This window comes from Sceloporus occidentalis, unplaced genomic scaffold (assembly GCF_023333645.1).
Source record: "Sceloporus occidentalis isolate IW3139 unplaced genomic scaffold, rSceOcc1.0.p SCAF_44, whole genome shotgun sequence".
Classification (NCBI taxonomy): Eukaryota; Metazoa; Chordata; class Lepidosauria; order Squamata; family Phrynosomatidae; genus Sceloporus; species Sceloporus occidentalis.
In genome coordinates this window covers 3,520,085-3,544,356 of record NW_028317024.1, presented here as the reverse complement: position 1 = coordinate 3,544,356, position 24,272 = coordinate 3,520,085, and the positions used below count along the sequence as shown (strand labels likewise).

Sequence of the window (24,272 nt, the reverse complement as noted above, 5' to 3'; positions counted from 1 at the left end):
TGTGGTGGAGGGAAGTATAAAAAAGCCAAGCCTTGGTCATACAAATAGAACACGCTGCCCACAGCCCGCGGGTTTATTTACCACACAGAAAGCGTGTGTTTATACAAACACGGACACGAGCGGTGGCCGAGATACACCCGCCTGGCGCCGCATGCCGTAATAATGCCAGCCTGGCAGGTAGAAGAAGACGGGGCTGAGAGTAAAGGCTACGCTCGCTTGGTGTGAGACGGAGCAGCTTGTGAGAGTGATAAGATAAAGCGAGGGGGCAGTCCAAGAGCGGTACACCGGGGAGGGAAGAGACAGTCCGAGAGCGGCACACCGGGGAGGGAAGAGACAGTCCGAGAGCGGCACACCGGGGAGGGAAGAGACAGTCCGAGAGCGGCACACGGGGGCTGGCAGGCAGAGCTCCCGGAGAGACACACACAGAGGGAGGTGAGCGGGACCGCTGCCTCTGCCACTCACTCGCACAGGAGGAGCTTTGGAGGAAGCCTCAGTATAGACAAAAACGACGAGGAGGAGGGACCCGAGGCAGCCTCAGCAACAGGTCCCCGGGCGGCGAGGAGGAGCCGGGGGACAGCACTGAGTGGCAGCTCCAGCCAGCCGTAGCCCGCGCAGCTCCTGCACCCGGGCAGATATGAGCGCCCCCGGGGAGGAAGCGGAGCTCGACTTCGACTATCTCTTCGAGTATGAGTACAACAAGAACGCTGACCCGAGCGGGGACAAAGGTTTGTGCAGACATTCACACCCCGGCCGGGGTCACACGTACCGTGTCTACACTGTGCGTCTAATTATAGGAACAGTTCGCCCCGGCACCGCTGGCTTTAGGTTACCAGCGCTCGGGCTGCCTCCAGCGTGCACTTGCTTTTCTTATCTGCAGAGATCACAACAACCGCGTCTAGATTTACTCCGCGAGGAACTGCTGACACCGTGTAGTATTCACAAAGTTACTGTTTATAGTGTGATTAACCCTTTGAAGACCATAAAGTTTCGCAGCAGCTCCCTGGCGCACGTAGGGTTAAGCGGTGTCCTTCTAGATCACCATATGTTTTGGGTACTGAAGGATCGCTGCGAAAGAGGGGCAGGAGCTCTGGGGTCAGGAGTGAGAATTCGGCCCCGGAGGGGTCACTTCAGACCCTAATTGCCTTTAGTAGAATGTTACATGACTTTGTCCATGATAGCCACGTAGTGCCAACCAGGGCAGGACATGTAACATGTTAACAGTGTGTGGGGGCATCACTCCAATTCATAATCTACCCAGATGAGGTTTGGCAGTATGTATTATATTAAGTTTAATTCAACAGGTGATGTGACCTTTGTTGCAAAGTTCATATATATCACTTTGGAGGCAATCAGACATGCACAATATCCTCTAGAGGCCTTAGTGGCCACCAAAAAATGCTTCTTGATCCGATGTTGTTGCCATAATGAATTGTGGACTCAGGGACTCCCTAGGGGTTCTTGGTGAGCTAGTTAAAGGGCCATTTTATCTCCCCTCCCCCACACATCTCCTATTTAAAAGTCTTTATTTCTCATGGCTGGGATCAGACCAATTTTTTTAGTTCTCCTGCCTAATCCTCACCCTATGCTTTTCCATCCCTTTTCTACATTTCTGCTCTGGACCAACTAGATGTCCTCGCCTTATAATGTATACATTGCATAAATAGGCACTATTTGATGATCCCCGAAGCTTTACAGGCCTAAGATCTAAATATAATGGATATTTATGTCTAACAGTGCTGACAATGTTTCTGGCAAAGCACAAACATGGTGCTGAATAGGTTGTAGTTGTAAATTCTCTGCCTCTAGGCAGTGAATGAAAGTGAATTGTTTACGGTTATAACACCCATAACCCAGCAGTTAAAAGGTTAAGTTATTTTTAGACTAAAAATACAAATACAGTATGATAGTTTCTAAGCAAGCTGTTACTTGCATAACAATATAATTGGCTTTATGTTAATATTACCCCGGTATTTTCATAGACTATAGTAAAATCACTTTTGTTATTGCCCCTCTCTAATTTCTTCCATTTGAGTCTTTGAGATCTAATAAAGATCAACACTGTTTATAAAGATTTTAACAATTTTACTAACATTCAGTATTTTGTAAAAAAAATATATAGGGCAGAAAATAAGTGTAAATTTCTTGACATTATATATTATATACCTTGGCACGTACTATGTTTTTATTGTATTTTTTTTGTCCTATGAATTGGCTTCACCCTTCTCTATTGGGAGACTGTCTGCTGAATCCGTTTGTTCTCCTTTTCAGTTTGTTCAACTGCACATAATGACTGTGCTTGTCCGTTGATGATTATGAGTTTGTTTTACATGTGCTCTATAAATAAACATTGATGGTGCAGGTGGCAGAGAGAGTACATGGCGAATATTAGTGTAGAGACAATAAGAGACAAGAGTTCAGACGGACACACGGACATAGTTACTGAAATACATATCACAGGCAACCGAACTCTTTAGTATTTTGTATAAATTAATGGTTTCAAACATGGACCATGCTTCAGTTTTTCTCAAGCTTCTAATATATATATATATATATATATATATATATATATATATATATATATATATTATGATGTCATAGAATCATAGAATCTGACAGCAGAAAAGAACAGTTCTGAGCATCTACTTTGCTTACTTTTTCTTGCTGTAAAAACCTTAAAACTTATTTGGATTTATATCCAAGATATATCTACCCAATGGATCTCTATGCACAAAGAGCTCTCCAGGGTGAGAAATTGGGTCCATGGAATATCATAGTGATCAGTAGGATTGCTCACAATAAGCAGACTCTGTAAACTTGGTTTATTTAGGACCATATAAGCATAAAACAAAATTATTATTTGATTTTTTTTAATAAATCCTACTCATTAATGTCCGGTTGAAGAATTTCTCTGTACTTGCCTGAACGCATCATGGCTCATTCTGTAAACATTCTTTGATGGAAAAGCAGGGTGAAACAGAACGGAAGATTATACAAAAAAGATAAACTGTCAGTGAGTTATGCGTTCCATAATAAATAGTTTGCAGTATAAATGTTGATGTTTTTCTAGAGGGCAAGATGGGGAAACTGATTTGTACTTATTTGTAAACTGAATTGTAGCAAATATTTACAGTTATTTATACGTTGATGAGAACCAGCTTTTTACATTGGTGGGTATAGACCAAGTATCCATTACTGCGCATGAGAAACAAATCTATCCCTGCCAGGCTGCAAAGGCCCTCTAATGCATTATTAATATGACAATAATATGGTTTCTTAGCTTTGTAGTTAGAAGCTTTAGTTGTGAAAACTTACAGGAAAGTTGTGTTTTGGGGGCTCTATTACTGGGCCAATTGGCTGGACTTGCCTACTGAACTGCAAGCCCTACCTTGAAAAGGTATACATGCTCTCTTAGTTTTGATGATGATATCTCTTACTCAGTTTAGTTTGTGATTTTTTTGCTCCAGACCATATATAAGACAGGAGTCAAGGTACTTTTGTAATATTTCACAAAAGTTGTGGAAAAAATAAAACCTTTAACGCTGGGATGATGGCAAATGGAAGCTTTCAGGACATTCACGTTCCTTCCTAGGTATAGATGTACACATAGAACATTGGTGACAAATTTCTCAAAACAAGCATATAAGTACTAAAAACATGTACTACCAAGTTTTAAGATCAGTTTTGTAAGCAATAGTGTAACAAATACTGATCTATCGAAGGCTCTCAGGAAAAAAGTATGGGTAATCTGTAGTTTTTTCTGGTAATCTAGCAATAGATTATAACTCACATGGATTATATTCATATGGGTTTCTTTTTTATTTAATAATCCATTATTATCTTAATCAATGAATTGCATAATAAAAGTTATTTTACCCCATAGAGAATCTTACTGCGGGGTATTACAAGCTGTGTACATGGGATTTTACATAAATAAGCAATACGACCCATACACACAGATGAATATCTGCAGCAGCAGAGAAAGGAAAGCAAAGCATACCCAATATGGCCAAACTGTCCTTTGGATGTATTTCCTGAAGACCACCATGAAAAGTTCCTCCTCCGTTATCTGCTAATCAGCATTTGAATCATCTCTGTGATTCTGCAGCAGATAAATGGATGCTGATTTAAGTCACCAAATGGCGTGTGGTTTAGTAGTTGTTCCACAGTGGGATGCTGCCATCTGCCATTAACACCCCTGGCAAGCCGAGGACCGCATGTACTGAATGGAAGGAACTCCTGGCATACAAGTCTTGAAATGGATTTATACAGAGTTAGAAGTCTAATTATAGTCTATTTACTGGGCATTGAAATTGCAGGCCCTGTCCTTTTGTTATGCATGGATGAGAAGACAGAAATATTGCGCAAAGCCATGCTTCGTCAGTTTGTTTTTAAGTGCTTTTAATGTCACATCAGTGTATGTTATAAAAAAAATAAGAGACCATATGATGTCACCGGGAAAGAAAACAATGTTAGATGTTCGCTTACCACACAACATGATCCTCACAGCAGCCTGTAACATGAGAAGTTTTTAAAGGAAGCACACAGGCTGCTGCCGCCGCGTAACACTGAGCAGAAATACTGCTTACAGTCACCCTGCTGTCCATGGATTGCTGCAAATGACTTAAATCGGGTTTGGAAGTAATGCAACAATCACATTGCCGTTTGTGAAACAAGAATAAAACTCTTCGTTAGAATGTGGTGTATGAATTAACAATTCGGTGGACCGTCTATTTATTTATTAATAGCATCGTCATATTCTGTAGCACTGTACAATGGGATGCTTTAAAGTATAAAGGAAAGGAAACGCTCGTGTCATTTTATGTGACTGTTTCTTAATCCTGAGTACTGCCATCTCCGGGGCACCGCTGTGGTGTACAGAGAGTTTCTGTGCGAAACCCAGATGTCTCGTTTCGTTTGATTGCTGGGAAGCCCATTTGGCAAGCCAGCATCCACAGCAGAAGTCAGTCCTGAGCTCTGCCTCTGGTGGACAATGCTTTAGGAGCGTGAGAATATGGCCATGCATGCGCTGACACCGTTGGAGAATGTTTTGGGAGTGTGAAACCGTCTTGAGTGGAGGCTCTCTATGCATGCGCAGAAATACTTGGCTAATTGCCAGGAGCAGGTCAACAGTCACCAGGAAAGTAAGGGGAAAAGGAGGGGATCATTGGTGCAAAGGAGCCAAATAATTCTGGGAAACAGCTTCAGCTCTGGCATAATTTATTACAATTTATTTTTTTAAAAGGTGCTAATTTCTAATGCGTAGTGGAATATTCTTTAATTCAGAATTGTTCGTTACAAACGTGGGCCTCTGTGTCCTGGAACTAGTCAGGCTTGCACTTATAATTACTATAGCTAATGGTCATATTGATTGCCAAGCTACGGTCACAGCCTCAGTAAGGCTTATGTGGCCTCTATTTACCTCTATAGATTAACTAGCATATATTCCCTTAAGGCTGTTCGTACATGGCACTAGCATCGTAAATATGATGCCTGCAGAAGACCATAGAAAATACACCTTTGGTCTATACCTTTCAAGCCCAAATCTCCATTCTTGTGTTATTATAACACATGTTTCATTATTTTCAGCTTGTAACATTTTATCCATTTCTATTTGTGAGTAACTTTGGACATAACACCCAAAGCGCGACAAATTGCCAGATGGTGATTCACAGTTAACTAAATTATTTAGGTGGCTGACTAATTCCGAGCCCTCTGCTTTGCAACGATTATTACTTTTGTGTGTTGATTGCTAAAGAGCAGCGGTTCTGCTGGAGTCTGTATTTGATGAGAGGCAGCAGCATCAGAATATTCATCTTTAATGCTAAGTGTAGTTATTATTTCTTTTTTTCACATCACTGCGGACCGCTACATAGTTATAGACATCTTATAGTGTTCTAGTATCCATCTGCTATCCCTGCCGTCAAAGAAAACCAAAGGGCTTGCCTAGAAATTGTCAAAATAAGTGGAATTGGCCATCATATTGTTTTGCAGGGAAACTGCTAAAATATTTGCACTATTCACAAATCTGTATGTAATGATATTGGTAAATATGAGTTTTCAATGGCTATTTGAAATATCATGTACGTTTCTCTAGTAGCCTAGGGAAAGCAGTTTTCCTGAGCAGGTGGCTGTTGTAAAGCAAAAAAAAATACAAAACGACAGGTGCAAAGAAAAATTGCTTTCCCTTACTTGAGGATAAATGCAAATGAAATCTAAGATGTACCTAAAATATATAAGTTCTTTAACTAATGGACATGTATCCCTTTCTTTCCAAAAAGCTATAGTTTATCTGGTAATAACAAACTGATGATATACTGATTACTATATGTTTCTACACCCCTAATTGTATTGTTTTATTTGATCTCTGGGATAAAATATTGTTGCATATCATCAGCATTCTATTTAACTAATATAAGCACCTGTTGTCATCACTTTTTTTCAGAGCACTATAACTATGCATCTTCCAATTTAAGTGCCAGTCTGTCACTGGGTATGATGAATTCTTCATTATCAACCCCATGCCATGGCCTTCAATCATCAAACCCCGTCATTTCCATTATTCCATCTACAAGTCATCCATCTGGATATGGAGGAAACCTTGAAAGCGAGGCTTCTGGATATTACCTGTCTCCCAACATAAGACCCAACGGAGCTCCTACATTAGAAAGCCCCAGAATTGAGATCACATCATGTTTAGGAATGCACAGCAACAATAATCAGTTTTTTCATGAAGGAGATATTGAAGAAGCCATCCCAAACACTAAGCGTGCTCATTCCACTGCTACCTTGAACTTGCCAAACGTTGAAACCTACCGTGACCCTTCATGCTTGAGTCCTGCCAGCAGTTTGTCTTCCAGAAGCTGTAATTCTGAAGCTTCATCATTTGAATCAAATTATTCTTATCCATATACTTCCCCACAGACGTCACCATGGCAGTCACCGTGTGTCTCTCCCAAAACCACTGATCCAGAAGAAGGGTACCAGAGGAGCATGGTGGCTTGTACTTTGTTAGGCTCACCTAGGCATTCTCCATCTACATCTCCGAGGACAAGTATTTCAGATGAAAACTGGTTAACTGCTCCAAACTCCCGTCCTACTTCTCCATGCAACAAAAGAAAATACAGCCTTAATGGTAGGCAGACCTCCTACTCACCACACCATTCACCAACCCCATCTCCTCACAATTCCCCAAGAGTTAGTATAACAGATGAGACGTGGCTGGGAAATACTCACCAATATACCAGTTCTGCCATAGTTGCAGCAATTAATGCTCTTACCACTGACCCAATAGACATGAATGATGGCATTCCAATTAAATCCAGAAAAACTGCAATAGATCACTCACCATCTATGTCTCTTAAAACTGAGCCAGCTTGTGATGACCATGGTACAATGTCACCAGGTACTGATTTATCACCTGAAGAGTATTCTGGATTCCATCATATCAGGAAAGGAAACTTTTGTGATCAATATTTATCAGTTCCGCAGCACCCTTATCAGTGGGCCAAACCAAAGAATGTGTCTCCCACTTCATATATGAGGTAAGACCATAACATCTCAACTATCATTTACTTTCTCATGTTCTTATGGGGTATTAAGTTTGAATAGAGTTGTCTATCTTGGGTCTATTTGCAGATTCTTTAACATTTGAAGTCGGCAGCTGTCAGGGCTGAATACAGATTAAAGCTAAATTACACCAAACATTAGGTGTTTTAGTTTAGGAAAAGTTTGGGTGTACGGAACAACTGTTTCCTCTTTCTACAGATTTGCTTGCAACTAAGTGAATATTTGACCCACATAGCTGGCAGCTAAATTTCAGAGCATGCTGGACAGACTGCTGTATAGCTAGATGAATTTAGAACAGGAGTGGAGCTATCCAGATGTTCTGATTCTACAACGTAATGCATCTAAGGCAGTCAAGGACTCAAGTGCAGCCGCCATTATCTGTTTGCCACTACTTCAGAATAAACACCATATTTATAGATATTTGTAAACAGACATTTACTGAACAGATGTGAAAGCCAAAATAGTAGAATTAAATTTGCAGCCCATAACAACTACAAATAACAATAACTTTGCAACAGTGGTCATAGATATTGACAAAGTAGGAGGTATTTACAAGAGCATGCAGATCAGCAGTAGCTGTCTACATGCCAGGCTCCACATTCCACTCCTTGGATTTACAGTATCTATTTAGTGCCTGCATGTGTTACTCATCCCTTTCACATTCTTAAGAAAAGTTTTTTCAGGGCACCTAGGCCTTACTCGCACCCACTGCCAATCTACTTAGAGCCATGAGAAATAATGTAGAATTTACAGATCAGACAGGCATTTTTACAAATATAGGAAAAAAACAGCAAAAAAGATCGAGATAAGATTCCTCAAAAAATGTAGGAGCCACGGATACAAGGTATAGTATATGTGTATTGTATGTAAAAGTCTCTCATTCATGCACACTTGTTACCACAATGTTTTAACAATTGCTAAATGTACGCTACAAATTACAAACCAGTTAAAAAAAATTTTTTCCCCAAGAGCAGATTTATTGTAAGGTTTATCTTTTTGTTATTTTGTTGTAAAGACTTTAAACGTATTCAGTCCCTGGTCTTGTCTTATATTCATGAAAGCCATATGCCTATCCCATTCCTTTACCAGTTAGGTCACCATTTATTTGAATATATTATCAGTTATAAGCTCAGAATGTTATAATAATCAATACAGAATACAGGTATGTGCTTAGAAAGGTTTAACTAGAGTCGGTGGGTTTTTATGTGCTTTTAGTAGCACTTTGCAATCTTCCTGCTCTGAAACTTGTTAATATACAAATATTTATATAGACTTTTATAACCCCTTCTCAGATCTTTTGATATCTGAATCTTTTATAGTCCATGTTACAAGGGCAGCCATTGTGCAGCAAGCAAGATGTGTGACAAATATAATATTCTAAGCACTTGAGACAGGCATTGTATGTGTGAATATATATTGTGAAAACTTAACACTTTAAGGGTTTTGTTGCTGCAGATCATGGAAATTCATGGTTTGCGAAGTACAATGAGATAAAGGCACAAAGTTCTAGAGTCAGAATGAAGGCATCTATATTGAAAATCTGCTTATACATGATATCTTTAACGGGTTGTTAACTATAATGGCTTGGTGTGAATTGGCAGGTAAATTCATTACTAATTTTGTCGAGCTAGGTTTATTTCATGGGTACTGCTGGGTGCTGACTCAGTATCCCCTGCTGTATGGCATGCATATTCAGCATTAAGCAGCGTTAAATATTTACATTAGTCTAACTGATAGGACTACATTCCACATCTGGGCTTCAGTGACTCAGTCCAGAAAGAATTTAAAGATATTGCATGTGGATATATGTACAAAATAATTCTATTACATATTTCCATCATACATTCATCATGCGTTTATCGTAGGTACATTATAGGGGAAGGTATTGGTGCTTGTGGCACACTGGTGTACTGTCGCTGTGCCTTTATTTAGTAACTTTAGGGCTTTTATTGACTATACATTAAAATTTAGGTAAGTTGCTCTACTGGGATCAAACTTATGTCCTTATAATGTAATACATGTATCAATTACATTTCACTTATAATGCTACCCTGATTTACCTCCTCTACCAAAAGGAAGGTTTATCTAATGTTTGGAGACTATAATTATATAAAATGCCCATTGGAGGTAGCATTTTTGGGTGGGAATAGCTAAATCGTAAAATTTTTAAATACAGCACGGTTTATTCAGAGTTTAAATATATTAGAAAACAATCTTAGAAAATAATCTCAGGAGTTCTTGCCATGATTCACATTCTTGTTTTGAAACACTAGTCACAAGTCGTGACTAGCTGGTGAGAGGGAGAATAGTCTGTGTCCATGAAGTACTAAAGTTACCAAGTGATGTACTTTACTAGAATATATGTTAACATGTTTAGTAAATATTACATTTTTTTTTTAAATTATTCCAAATGCAATCTAACACATTCTATAGATTACAACAATAAAATAACCTGGTTGCCTTTAGAAATGAGCCTAGCAAGTGAACGTTTAATCACATAAAACAACTTGTCAACATTAAAATTTGACATGATTGACATTTTGTTTCTGGGAAGGGATTGGACATTAAAATGTACAAGAAATGTAGTTTCTGACACACTTTTGTAGGTATCATTATGCTGTGCAAATAAATGATGAAATATAACAGTTGAAAGGAGCACTGACTTGTTTCTTTCTACCCCTTTAATATGTATTATTAAAAAAAAAAATCAGGATAAAATCATATAGCACTTCACCAAAACAGAGCTGGAGATGACTGGCATTAAGTAAATCACTTTCAAGGAGATGTGGCCCTAGAAGTGGATCCATGAAAAAAATATTTTAGGTTACTTGCATTACCTTGGTGTAAGATTTTCATCCCGTAACTACCTTAAAGGGCTAGTGCATGTTTTTAGGATCTCTTAAAATAGTTTCTCTTAAAAGAGGTGGATCACTCTATGACCTAATTTTAGATCTGTGTTAAGTAAAGAGCCAAGTGTACCCTTTTAGAAAATATATCCTTCTGATATATCCTTGATTATAGAGTTAAGAAACTCTGTGCTGGACCATCATGTCTGTATTGTTGTGTCAGCATGATCTCATCATCGGAATACTTGAAAGAAGGCACCTGCGTTGCCGGAGGCTATTTCACAGTATATGCTCTGGGTTTCATGGTATACAGAAATTGTACACAATGTAGGTGACACGTGTTAATATTAGAGGAATATTTTATATTTCTGTTTTCTATTTCTAGTTACCAAATTAAATTGTCTTAGTTCCTTGTCCAGTATTTCTTTAAACAGCCATATGAAAGTATATATTTGTTTAAGGAAATAAAACATGTATACTAGAAAAAAAAAACAGAATAGTACAACAAATCCAGATGTGCTATAAGGCACAATACACTTGAATACTTAAAACGTGGTTTACATAGAAAATTAACTTTTTGGTGACTTTTTTAAAGAAATCATTTTAATTTTTTTAAAGAGAGCCTAATCATACAAACTTCACTGGAATACATAGCCCTACACACTATAGCAAATAATTTAATTTAACCCTAGATTATTTTTTTTACTCCCCACCGTTAATCAACTTGAAATATTTAGTTTTCCCAGAAATTCAGATTTTCATGTTGGCTGGATCTGTCTTCGATAGGAACTAAAAAGCTGGATGTCCGGTTGGGTTATTGGAACCTTCTTCACTGCTGGGATGTTTACTATGAGATATGGAAATATGAGAATACGGGAATGATAGTGAACCAAAACCAAAGGAGAAGAGATAGGTTAAAGAAATGGCACAAAAAAAACAAAGGGATCGATCCAGCATTTGAAAAAAAAAAAAACTTCCAGCTTTATTTTACTTAATGATTAAAAAGCATAGTTCACACCTGTGCATCCAGTACACAGGAAACCCCAAATCTGACGCGTTTCAAGCGGTACCCCGCTCTTTATCACAGATAACTCACCACTGAATTTGTTTCCCTTAAGTAAGGCAACACATGTACTATGTGTATGTGTAGAATGACAGAGGAGGTACAGTGCCCATACATGCAAGCTACATGGCCAAAATCAACAAAGGGATCACAAAGATAGACACAGTTTATCAAAACTGTCATATGCCAAAACTCTATTATTGATGTTTGGTAATGATCCACCAAGTTTATCTGCATTAATGTTTTTTTGGGATGTCACTGATGTCTCAGAAACATCATAGCATGGCTAGACAACATTTGAATGCTAGTCTTTTAGAAAACAAACCTCATGTTTGTCATACCAGGGCAACTTACAGTCCTTGATAATAAAAGAGGCATTGTTGTACAGTGCTAAAGCACCACAATATATCACGTCCCCTTTAAGTGGTGGGTCTGTCTTTGTGAAAGTGATTCAGCTCATGCACTATTAAGACCATACGGCCAGGAAAGTCATTACAAGAATCATATAAACATGTACTTGTGGTTTCCAGTCCTGGGATTGAAGGTCAGGAAATTACAACTTATGTTTCACTCTCTCTCTTATGAATAGCTGCTCGTGAAACTTGGCCTTTATCGATGAATCAGTATGTTGGCGACAGTTTCTTTTACTGGGTTTAAATGTAGTGACAATGAAGGGAGTTTACGTTAGTGTTACCCCCTGTAACCCTTTGCCATAGGTTAAACATAACACAGTGACCCATGAAGTATTAGAGTCTTTCTATAAAGTTACTCCAAAAAATTAACAATTCTCCAGTATGTTTTTTTTTTCCGTCCTGTTCATTCCCATTGGCTTTAGACACTGAAGCATCATTGTCTTTTGCTGTAGTTGTCACCTTTAATTGTGGATAGCTATGAAAACACAGTGCAGGTTTTCCTGCACTGTCAGCCATGACAGTCTCTGTCCACACGTATCCACAAACCCCTGCTTGACATAATAGGTTCACTTAACACATAGGTTTATTCAGCAAGAAGGGATTCTTGGTAATGGGTGGCAATAAAGCCATCAACACCACTACTGGAATTGTATTATTATTATTATTAATTGTTTTATAGAGCATCATCATATTCCACAGCACTGGAAACATAACAATTTGACTTACAGAAACAACAGGCAAGGAGGGCCCTGCTAAGTCTAGAGTATTAATATATGTCATGTGTAAATAGAGCATGGGGTGTGTTTAAAGTATTACTCCTAGGACTAGTTTGTATCCACTTTACCTAGAGCTATAGATTATTGTGATGATTAGATATCACTTGACAGACAGGATGTTTTAGCTCTTTTACATATTTGTTATCCCGGAAAACTCTAGCAGCGATGGGGTGTAGTAGAATTGGCCGTTACAAAGATCTATATTGTACAGTTTTCCACTGTTTTGTTCGCAATATGTTTCCTGATCCCGTTCAATATGTTTCCATTTGACCCCCCCTAATTTTTGCTTTGGGACCTGAAATGTTTTTTCTGCAGAGAAATTTAGACAAATTTGTTAATCAGGTTCTTTAACCAAACTTCCTTCCACACTGAGAGTCTATCAACACAAATGTTTGCAACATTTTTATTAACAAGTGAGAAACGTCAGCGGGGTCAAAATCTATGCAATGGAAAAAAAATTCATTTTTTGTTTCAAATAAAGGCTATGAACCTATTTCCTTTGCTTACATTTTAATGTCCTTTGATTTACAAAAAATGCAGTTGGCTTTTGTATATATCTTATATATCAGTGCGCACAGGTAGATAAAAAGTTAGACTTAATTATTTGACTGTAATTTCAACCTTTTTGGGATTTTTTACATTCTAAATTATAATTATTTTAAATTAAAAAAGAACACGAAGAAATGCAGTGATATTTGTTGGCTTTATGTAATTATAAGAGAATAATAATAATAATAATAATATTAGCAACAATAAAAATAATAATTTACCCTTATTACCTGTCACATGATTTTGTATAATTTTATTCGAAATTAAAATAGTTTAATATTTTTTCTGTTTCATATATTCATCCATTGAGTAATATCTTCTGTCTTTGGGGTTTACCCTACCTTGTGTGAAATATTTGACAAAATCATGACCTTTTTGACCTATACATTTGATAATGTCTCATCTTAATATCACGGCATGATTTTGACCTCTTGACATCTCTTGTTTAGCTTTAGTGGGAGTAAAGATTTGGGTGCTACTTCAGAGACAGGCGTTCTGCAGCTGAAAGGGCCTATTTCGATTCCCGCAGTCTTACATACCCTAAAGTACGAGCAAATTCTATGTTGGGATATAATTATAAACATTCTGTCCCTGTGATCCCAAAAGTCATCTGACCATTGGAACGCTAGCTAACTCACAGTCAAGTTACAAGTACTGCGTGCAAAGAATAATCTGCCGTAACTGTTAGAATCTGACTAACTCTCAGCATTTAGAAATATCACGCTGAGTGATTCACGGTGACCAACAAGTTCCCATCATACCTCTGCTCCAGTTCAGCTGCTGTTTTTCATCCTATAATTAACATTTCTCATGTTCTGTTTCAGGCTTTTAACTTCAGAAATATGATAAAACTGGGCCATTTAAAGAAACGCAACACACTTTTTCTCACAGTAGAGGAGATCTCCTTCAGTTAGGACAACTAAGAATGTGAGAGACCATTGGCCTACCTAGATATGTTTATTATTAATGCCTATAGCTTTTTTATTGTACTCAGGTTTTTGTAGTTATTTGGTTTAAAATTGACTATTTTACCTTATGGAAGCTGAAATCGGGGGGGGGGCAAAAGAGGGCAGAATCATATTAAATAATCTTCTTTTCAACTGTAAAATTAAGTTTTTGGAAAGCAGATCCATTGTGTCATCTGTGCTCAGTACTCAAACAGCCCCGGTATATTTATCATTCTTAACCTCTGAATAGAACATTGAACTTATTACGTTATAGTTCCTTGTCCTACTACTTGAAGGCTTCCATCTGATGACCTGCTTTCTGAAAAATGGATGTATCCGGTGCAGACTAAACTCAGAGAGCATTGTTGTTTTATACACACATTGTTATAAATGTTCTGAACGTTTTGCACACACACACACAGTTGAACTTGGAGGTGAGTTATGCTTTTTTTCTGAGACACTGCATTTATCAAACATTCTCATAAATGAAAGGAGCAAAAATTGTTCTGGAAACAGTGTACCTATGGCTATGATATCATACATTTCTTGAATGAAATGAGAAATTTCATACCACTGTGAGTAATACTGGGAGCCTCAATTGTTGAGTCATCTCCAATGGCTATGGAGGGCCTGTGGGAAGTGCGTACAGTGTGTGGCCTTCATTACGCAGACACATTCAGATATATTTTTATATAGCAGAGACAGTTGCTTCCCAGATGTTAGAAATGGAAGAGGAAGCATTTCCCTCACTGTTATATCCTCTCACAAGTGTGATTATTATAACTATGGACTCATTTGAAATTGCCTGTAAGCGTAACAATGTTATTGTGAACAAAAACTGTAGCGTTCCTTACAGTCAACATGAATGGAAACCCCAACGTTTAAAAAGGACTTTTAACCGTTTTTTTTTACATTAGGCTAAGTAAAAATAGAACTAGCTAAAGCCCGGGGAATGATCCTACCAGTGTTACCATTTGTTACCATCTGACTTAGGACATCAGCAGGTATATGTTCACATGAGCAGATTCTGCCACACATTATACTTAATTGCAAAAAGCGTTACCAATTTTACATGAGATTATTATCAACTTTAACTCCATTTTCTCCAAGCAACATGAGTATTTAGATCTGCGTTTACCACATTTAAAACAGGCATGCATGTTCATTCAAGAAGAAATAATACCCATTATTTATTCTGAGTTATTGCATCCGGAAAGTGATGCGCTGCCTTGTGTCTAGGGTTTGGTAATTTACTCTCTTTTGAGTTTAGCAGCATTTTAAGACTTGGGCCAAGAAACCATGCTAGCAAGAAGGGACACTGTTGGTTTAATGACTTAGACTAGGAAATGTACTTTGGTCCTACAGCACACTTTGTTTTAACCAATTAACAACACATTTTAGAAGTTTGGTGATTTAATACATATTTTTTATGCATTTTCAATGCAGATGTCTCTGCTTAAACAGTAGTCCCTTAAGTCTTCTCCCAGCCCTTAAGCTCTTCTTCCAGCCCTTAAACTCTTCTCCCAGCCCTCAAATCAAGCTGTCAGGGATGTGTGCAATAGAAAATAGCAGAGCAGTTCCTTTCGGGTGAATATCTGTGTTTGTGTGACTATCGTTACACTGCTTGCTTCCTAGTTACCTCTGTCCCTTGTGAGGTAGGTTGTCATGCATCAGAGTGACAGTTTCTGCCTCCTGACAGCTAATCCACTAAGGAATTCAAGGATTCAAGTGGCATAGATCAAAATAAGTGACCCAATGGCCAATATCAGGCAGAGACTTTGGGAAATATAATTCAATCAAGATACTGCTATTTCGAGAAAAGTGCTCCTTATACTACTGTAGTACTGAAACAGGGATAGAATGTCTTGTAACGAGAAAGAGAGAGAAAGATAAAAGCAAAATGTGACTTTTTTTTAAATTAATATAAGCAAAAACTGATAAATCCACATTGTTAACAATTAATTAAATCACTTTGCATGAATCCTCTACAGACCTCGCTCAGATCTTGCTATGTCCTGAGTGACAGATTGACAAAGCTCAACCCAACCATTTATACAGTAAGCATGAAAACTATACTATGTAGGCAAAATATTAAGTGTATATCATCTTTATATTCTTTTCTTACATTGTGTTTCTGGGAACTAGTTAGTAGAGTAAACTAGACTGCAAGATACACCCAGTATTAAAATAATAATTTTATATCTGTAACACTTTAACAAAAGTTTTAGATTGCTCTCTAAACCCAGCTCCTCCGTTTAAAGGTTTGTTTGTTGTGCCAAAGTATACAGCCAATAGCATTTTTGTTTCCATATCAAATTAATTGAACAAGTTACTATTTCTGTTTTGCTTGGAAAAAAATCATTTGATTGCGGTTTGTTATTCAGAAAGGATATGTAGCTTTCATCTGAAGTTACATTCATTTTCTTGTAAATGTCATGGGATCCCTTATATATGAGAAATATTCTGTTACATGTCTGAAATAGAATCAAAATCGTCATGTAGCTTTATATGAGGTTGATTTAATAAAGTACTCTTGTGAGTATTTGAATTTGCGTTCTTGTAAATAAATAAATTAGGGCTGAAACAACGAATCGATAAAATCGATAATAATCGATAACAGAAATCGTTGTCGACGATTTCCGTTATCGATTAATTGAGTGATCGATTCGTTGTTGGCTCCTTTTACTTACCTCCGCGAGCGTTCCCTGCTTCCGCTACACGCTCTGCACTGCGTGACGGATGTGACGCGTTCCGGAGGTAAGTATTCTTCATGTCTGTGCGAATCGCTCTGTGCGAGTGGCTCCGTTCGCACAGAGCGGTTCGCTCTGTGCGAGTGGCTCCGTTCGCACAGAGCGATTCGCGGGGGTGGGGTTTCAGGGGATGCAGGGCAGAGTGGGGGTGGGGGGGCAGGCCAGGGTAGGAGACTGAGTGCAGGGCAGAGTGGGGGTGGGGGTGCAGGGCAGGGTGTGAGTGTGGGGGCAGGGCAGGAGACTGGGTGCAGGGCAGAGTGGGGGTGGGGGTGCAGGGCAGAGTGGGAGACTGGGTGCAGGGCAGAGTGGGGGTGTGGATGCAGGGCAGGGTGTGAGTGTGGGTGCAGGGCAGAGTGGGTGCAGGGTGTGAGTGTGGGGGCAGGGTGTGAGTGTGGGGGCAGGGCTGGGTGCAGGGCAGAGTTGGAGACTGGGTGCAGGGGCACAGTGCAAAGTGCTGGGTGCAAAGTGCCAGGGCTGGGTGCAAAGTGCCAGGGCTGGGTGCAAAGTTCTGGGTGCAAAGTGCCAGGGCTGGGTGCAAAGTGCTGGGTGCAAAGTGCCAGGGCTGGGGCAAAGTGCTGAGTGCTGGGTGCAAAGTGCCAGGGCTGGGTGCAAAGTGCCGGGTGCAAAGTGCTGGGTGCAAAGTGCCAGGGGTGGGGCAAAGTGCTGAGTGCAAAGTGCCAGGGCTGGGTGCAAAGTGCCGGGTGCAAAGTGCCGGGTGCAAAGTGCCAGGGGTGGGGCAAAGTGCTGGGTGCAAAGTGCCAGGGCTGGGTGCAAAGTGCTGGGTGCAAAGTACCAGGGCTGGGGCAAAGTTTCTTGAACAGTAATAGTCCACCTCTTTTCAGAATGTTTGGGGTTATTTTGTTTCATAAATATTGTGTTTGGGTTTTTGTACTTTGAAAATATTGTTTTTTTATTACATCATAACAAAATAAGAATGTTAATGTAAATTTTAAGTTGTTTTTTAACATCCAGTTCATTAAATTATTTTAAATAAACTAAAAATTTGCATATTGTTTTTTTTATTCGATTAATCGATTAATCGAAAAAATAATCGGCCAACTAATCGATTATTAAAATAATCGTTAGTTGCAGCCCTAAAATAAATCACGTAGCGGAGGCAGAAACTGCAGATCTGCCGATGCCCCCTCTGTGGTCCGACTATTCTTGCCAATTGTAAAGGACCTCTCAGCCATCATTTGCATTTAAGGAAATATGATTGCTGGAGTATCCCTTTACCAAACCCAGACATTGTAATTGGTTAATTGTTAAATCCAATACATAATGTACGGTAACTTAACATACAATCATTTGGGGAAAAATTAGTGTAATCCTTTATTAATGGTGTCTTAAAGAAATATTATAGTAGACCTGGTAACTGACCTGTTCTTTATAGGTATGTAAACCTTTACATTTGTTGTGCTTTTTAAAGTTTTAAAGGGCCGATATCCCTCCAGGGATTTTAAATTCCTCTAAATAACACGCACTTAAACAGTTAACTCTGTCATCACTGAGTAGTTCCATTAATCTGGCTTGCACTGTTGAGAGCTTCTGCTTTGTGAAGATCTAGATTGTTGCTCGTAGATCCAAGTGCTAGTAATTTATTTATATTTTCAGACTCCGGACAAGTAAAAGCAGCAGTATTTGTGGAAAGAAAAACAATGCACACAGAGTTTCCATCTAAGTAGGATGTTTGACAGCGAGCAAAGCAACAGCTAGTCTCGAGTTATTCATCTTCATAAAGCAGAAAGAGGTTTTTGGCTACTGCGTGAACTTTTAAATTACTTGTGTCATAGCACTGGATCAATTGATGACATTCCAAATGTAAGATAGTGAACGATGAACTGCTAATCACGGTCTCCAAAGTAATAGAGCAAAATTCCTGCGGTGTGGGATAATATACTTTGTATTAATATTTAATGGTTGTTAAATAGCTGTTCTTTTCCATTACAGCCCCTCTATGCCTGCTCTCGATTGGCATTTGCCGTCCCAGTCAGGACCTTACGAACTCCGGATTGATGTGCAGCCCAAATCACATCACAGAGCTCATTATGAGACGGAAGGAAGCCGAGGGGCAGTGAAGGCATCTACTGGAGGACATCCCATAGTGCAGGTATGCAAGTGATAGGACGCACTGTTTTTCCTGGCACACGATGAAATCACTTCATAACATTTACTAGTTAATGGCCGAGGGAGAGTACAGAAACGGACTTTCCCAGACGAGTCCACCCTCAGTGCTTGAAACATTTAAAAATGATGTGATCTCTGGACAAAAAAGCAATTGACCGGCAAGATTGTAGCATAAAACCACAGCGGTTTACCAGCAAATGGTCAATATATATGTCTTAATTGATTACGCAAAAACACTATAAGTTAGCATTTTTCTGCATTGATGTAGATATTCAGCTAACGCAATATGAAAATATGGAAAATGTATCAGTAGATGCTAGGTTTATATTGTACATTTCTTTGCAGTGGTCAACCATACATAATGAAATGTATATAAGAATTAAACTACTCAGCAAATAAAACAGTGTTATCTTGGCTGCTTTTTCGCCTTCATAAATTGCATCCCAAAAGTTGGGTAGCCAGAATGAATTCTGCAATTCAACAATCCGTGTTCCTTGCGTAATAAATGTAATGGATGACACTGTAAAGAATATAATAAAACACATATAAGGAATAAATTAAAAACACACACACGGCTTTATTTTTCACATGTTCTGATGCACGGAAGGAATCTAAGGAATGTTTTGTTAAGCAAAATAGTATATATTTGAACTGCAGGTAACTGTGTCAGCTTCTATAACGCACGTACTGTAACGAGATATAGTTAGTCAGAAGTAGCAGTAGTTGTTTTTAGTCAGACTCATCTGTTTGCTCAATCATTGCGGGTCTGGACACCAGCACTGGATTTTTGAAATTGGTAGATTTACAATTAAAACGTAGACACTACCATGCGGACCTTGCTTACACACTACACACACAGAACACAAAGACGCCACCACATATCTGTAGATTCTTATACATATACATACATACATACATACATGTATACACTTATACCTGGGAACTCCTGCATCCTACATTTTGTAAAAAAAAAACCCTATAGCAAGAGTAGTTAACAGGAACATGAACTTCAATTTCCATCCTGGCGAAAAGAATGCCACCTGTTTATGGAGCATATTATGAAACTGAAAGATATAGTAAGAATATGAATAAAAATGATAATAGGATCTAGGAAATTTGAAATGAGCTGAATATTGGTGTAGCTGTGAGTCAGGAAGGAAAGGGGAAGAGTAGAAACGAGAAAGAAAACATTTCAAATGAGTGCACGGAGTGTATTAATTATTTTCATTACCAGTTACCAATGAATTACGTCAGGATAATAGAAAAAATGGCAGCGCCGTACCAAATGCACCCCACCCATGTTTCCTGAGCATTCACGCCTGCACGTTGTAAGCGTGTCTATTAGCCATATGCTCCTATAATGTATGTGAGGTGCAAAAAAGAAAATAAGACATTAACACACATCTGTGAGCCAGGATGCAATTATTACACGTTAACGTAGCCAGGCACACGGCACAAAGCAGACATTTTATAGCTCAATCAGAAACGGCTGGCACTTTTTTTTTACCAGCCGTTCCACACAGGTTATTACGCTATTCACACGGCTACAAGTTGCCAAATAATACATTCGCACATATTCTGTGTTCAAAAAAAAAAAAGTAAATGATTTCATCAGATTGGAGCAATAAATTATAGCTTTGGGTCTGGGCCCATTGTCTTCCTTTCTTACACAGAGGCTTATTTTTTTACCAACACAACTAACCAGCTCATAGAGGCTCACTTTTTTGGTGTATACCTATATCCATGGGTTGGGTTGTATACTGAGCTCAAGCTGTTATATTAATGAGAACATATATACATTTCCATTGCCCACGTTCATCAATCTGCATAGACCTCAGATGTACGATGTCGCCTAAATCTTTGCTTGTGAGACAATAATAAGAATAATTTATTCTTAACCCCAAGTATATTCTGCCCTTGAGTGCATTGCATGTTCACTTTGACGCAGAACACTATGCATGAAACTGTATAAAAAGATTAAGTGTGTGACAATGGTCAAATATAACCAGCCCATACCCCCACTAAACAAATTAGTAAGTGAATCACGCATTCATTTAAATATTTGTTCTAAAATACTGCGTTGGAATTAGGTAACACAAGTAAACACGAGATATGAAAGGGAACAGGAAACAACTCGTGTGAACAGTCGACGACCGATTCCGTGTGTATCCGCGAATAGTGTGAACGAATTATTCAACGCTAAACACACTATACACACTGTGCAATCCTATGTAAATAGCACCTTGTAGACGTTTATGTAAACAGTGGTTCAGCAGGTCCGACGTAAACCTTCTAGTTGAAAGATGCCTGCCTCGTGAGATGATCAAAGAGCACTTTGAGCTGAATGGTCCGCTAATATGGTCTAGGTCCCCTAAGGCGTGAGTTCCTGACGCAGAGTTCAAAATGTATGTTGGGTACGAACGTCTAGTAAGCGTTAACGTGCACTTGAGTTAGGGCTTGCAAGTGCTAGGGTTTCCGTATGCGTCGCTGGTGACAAGTAGTACATTTGTAGGGGACAGTACATCAGATATCTAAGGACCTCGCAGATTAAACACACCTCCAGTGGATGTACAAATTGAGAGTCAATAGCGTATACACATGAGTATTTATTTACTGATACTCAACATGCTGGAGTAGGTGCCAGCTCTGTTTCCAATAAGTCTTTCATGAAATGATTGTTTAACCGCCATCACGCAGACAGGCACCCTTGCACATAATATTTTTTGAAGAGGTGTGAACTATTTTTGTGTGTGCGTGTAAAAAATCACTTACAATAAAGCGAAACGAACAAAGAACAGATGTCCAGCGCACAAAGGGCATGCCGTTTTTATCATTTAGCTGTGTTATTTTGGTTACAAATAAAAAGAATCCATATGAGAGGCGTTCAATAAGTGGACACAGCCGACCTCGTGGATTAACGCGCGATGACGTGTAGCAGCCAGGTTGCTGTATAGTTTGGCTCAGCCAACAACCAGACACACCATTATTTTTAGTTTACCTGCCAAGTGCTGGGTATACAACATGAGGCAAGTGATACATTTTTATATGTCTGACTAAAACAGAACATCTGGCTTCCATTCCCCTTTTGTAATATCTTGCCACAGGTGGCTGTGTGCTATCAATAAGATCAATTTGCCAGAAACGCGAGATTAATCACTATCAGGAATATGAGTAACGAGCAGGACACTGCCTTAAAAAATAGTAATAATTAATACCATGCGCTGCCTCTGCAGTCTCCTGCCGTTTGTTTCCATTTTTAATTCTTTAGATTTACGTATCCTCCTAGGCAACAAAATAGCGCCCATAAATTGTAATCCTCAATCAACATGTTTCATGCAAAACTAGTTGATGCAAAACTGTGCATTCACCTACTCCACCTACTCTACTACATTTAACACTTTTATACCTAAATGTAATATTAGAATGATCATTCCCAGTGTGGCTGAATGTTCAAAACCTCTCCAAAAGTAATCATGTATTTTTTTTAGGGAATGCTTAATTGTCATGTGACATATAAGCAGGCACTCATAGGTTATTATAGAAACCAAAGGAGAAGCCTTCTTAAAAGTTTATATGTTGTTTTCATATGTAAAATACCTTCAGACAAAATAAAATGAGGGATCGTTTTGTCTGCAACAGCACCTTTGATAAGCTTCTATTTTCATTTTTTATTCATTTTCCGGCTGATAACATGGTTGGTATCCATAAGTGACGATTAACAAGTAATGGTTACATGGTGGCAGAAAAAGAATGTTATTAAGTCTAATTCCGCTCGGAGGTTCAGTTGAGTGGTGTGTGCTCACTGTTAAGCTGTTTTTTGGCTGGCCTTGGTATTGTGCTACTTGTTTGGATGCATGAATGATATCATTAATAATCTGGCAGCTATGGTAGCTGCTTGTAGTTCGGGGAGAATCATCATTCAAGCTGTTATCTCTCGGGGCCTTAAAAAAAAAAGCGAGGGATATGGCACGGATAAATCATACCAGCAACATGTCATCTTGTTTTCATTCTTAAAAGCCTCCACACAGAAACGCGGCCAAGTAAGTGGCAGGTTCAAGCTGTTTGAGATGGGCACAAATTAGAAAAATAGATGCTTTGTACCGACAATAATCCGAATACGCCTCTGAATCTTTGTACTTGCGAGTAAATGGCTCCTCTTCTTGGGGACTTAATAAGAAGGGCTTCTTTGTGAAGGAATCATTAGCAGAACATGATTCCAATGCATACTTAAGTGAGTAAGCCAGTTAGGGAGGTCTGAACAGATCCGACAATAATTAGAACCTTTGTTCTGACAACGGATAATTATGGAGTTAGCAAAGATGCATTCGAAATGTCAGAGGTTTCGATGCTGGCAGGTAAAATATATACACACGGATATCTATGCCCTGTCTTGTTAAATTTCGGCCTACAACTATACTCTTTTGGAGGGCTATTTTATCTAAAGACGTTGCAACCGTGTACTAATTATGGAGCAACAAACAGAAAACGGTCCATTAGAAATTGACTCTTTAACTAAAAAATGGTAGTTGCCTAAGCTGTGGTTGTGAACAGGAAGGTGAATGGCTGCGGGAAGAGCACAGTTAACACATTTACACCTAGCGTAGAGAATTGTGTTACTTGACTGCTTTAGTAAAACTTTGTGGCAACATTCGCACATGTGTAGTATGTGGCTGTGCTGCATGCAGATAGGAAATTGCTGTAATTGAAGCTTTTCTGTGCCAGAAACTGTTGAGCAACACTTAGTAAAGGTTAACCATTTAAGTGTCACACAGGAATCAGTGGAATCAGTGTTTTGAAAGTATTTAACTAAATTGTCGAATATCCTGACTGCATAAGGATTTCCGCAGAAGTACAATGTGGTGTCAACACACTACTTTTTGCACTGAGAGGGTTAACTCATTTTTGGTGTATGGAGAGTTACCTGATTACATTGTAATGCATTCCTGTGTCGGAGGGTTAATAGAAAGAATATTAGCAGAACACTGTTAATTACAGAGCATACTCTTGATCACTGTTATAAATATCCACGTGTTACAGTTAATCTCGCTTGTAAGCGGTTGCTGCACAATACACTGCTTACCTTTCCGGCACTGAAACAGTTAAATTCTATATCATATTGTAATGGTATTTACGGCCAAGCTTTACAAATCCAAATACACAGTTTGAGCCGTTTTAAGCATATAATAGTGGCGTCTTCTGTCCCAACAGCACATAGAAAACCAAAAGCTATATAAA

At 38.8% G+C, this 24,272-nt stretch overlaps 1 protein-coding gene across 1 annotated transcript in view; it reads left to right on the top strand.

Moving 5' to 3' along the window:
• The first annotated feature begins 634 nt into the window (after positions 1-634).
• Positions 635-24,272, top strand: part of LOC149289601 (nuclear factor of activated T-cells, cytoplasmic 1-like) — a 68,760-nt gene continuing 45,122 nt past the window's right edge. The window contains exons 1-3 of the mRNA XM_089490415.1: positions 635-725; positions 6,443-7,541; positions 18,861-19,020. Of these exons, the coding sequence (XP_089346541.1) occupies positions 635-725; positions 6,443-7,541; positions 18,861-19,020 (1,350 nt within the window). The remainder of the gene's footprint in view (positions 726-6,442; positions 7,542-18,860; positions 19,021-24,272) is intronic.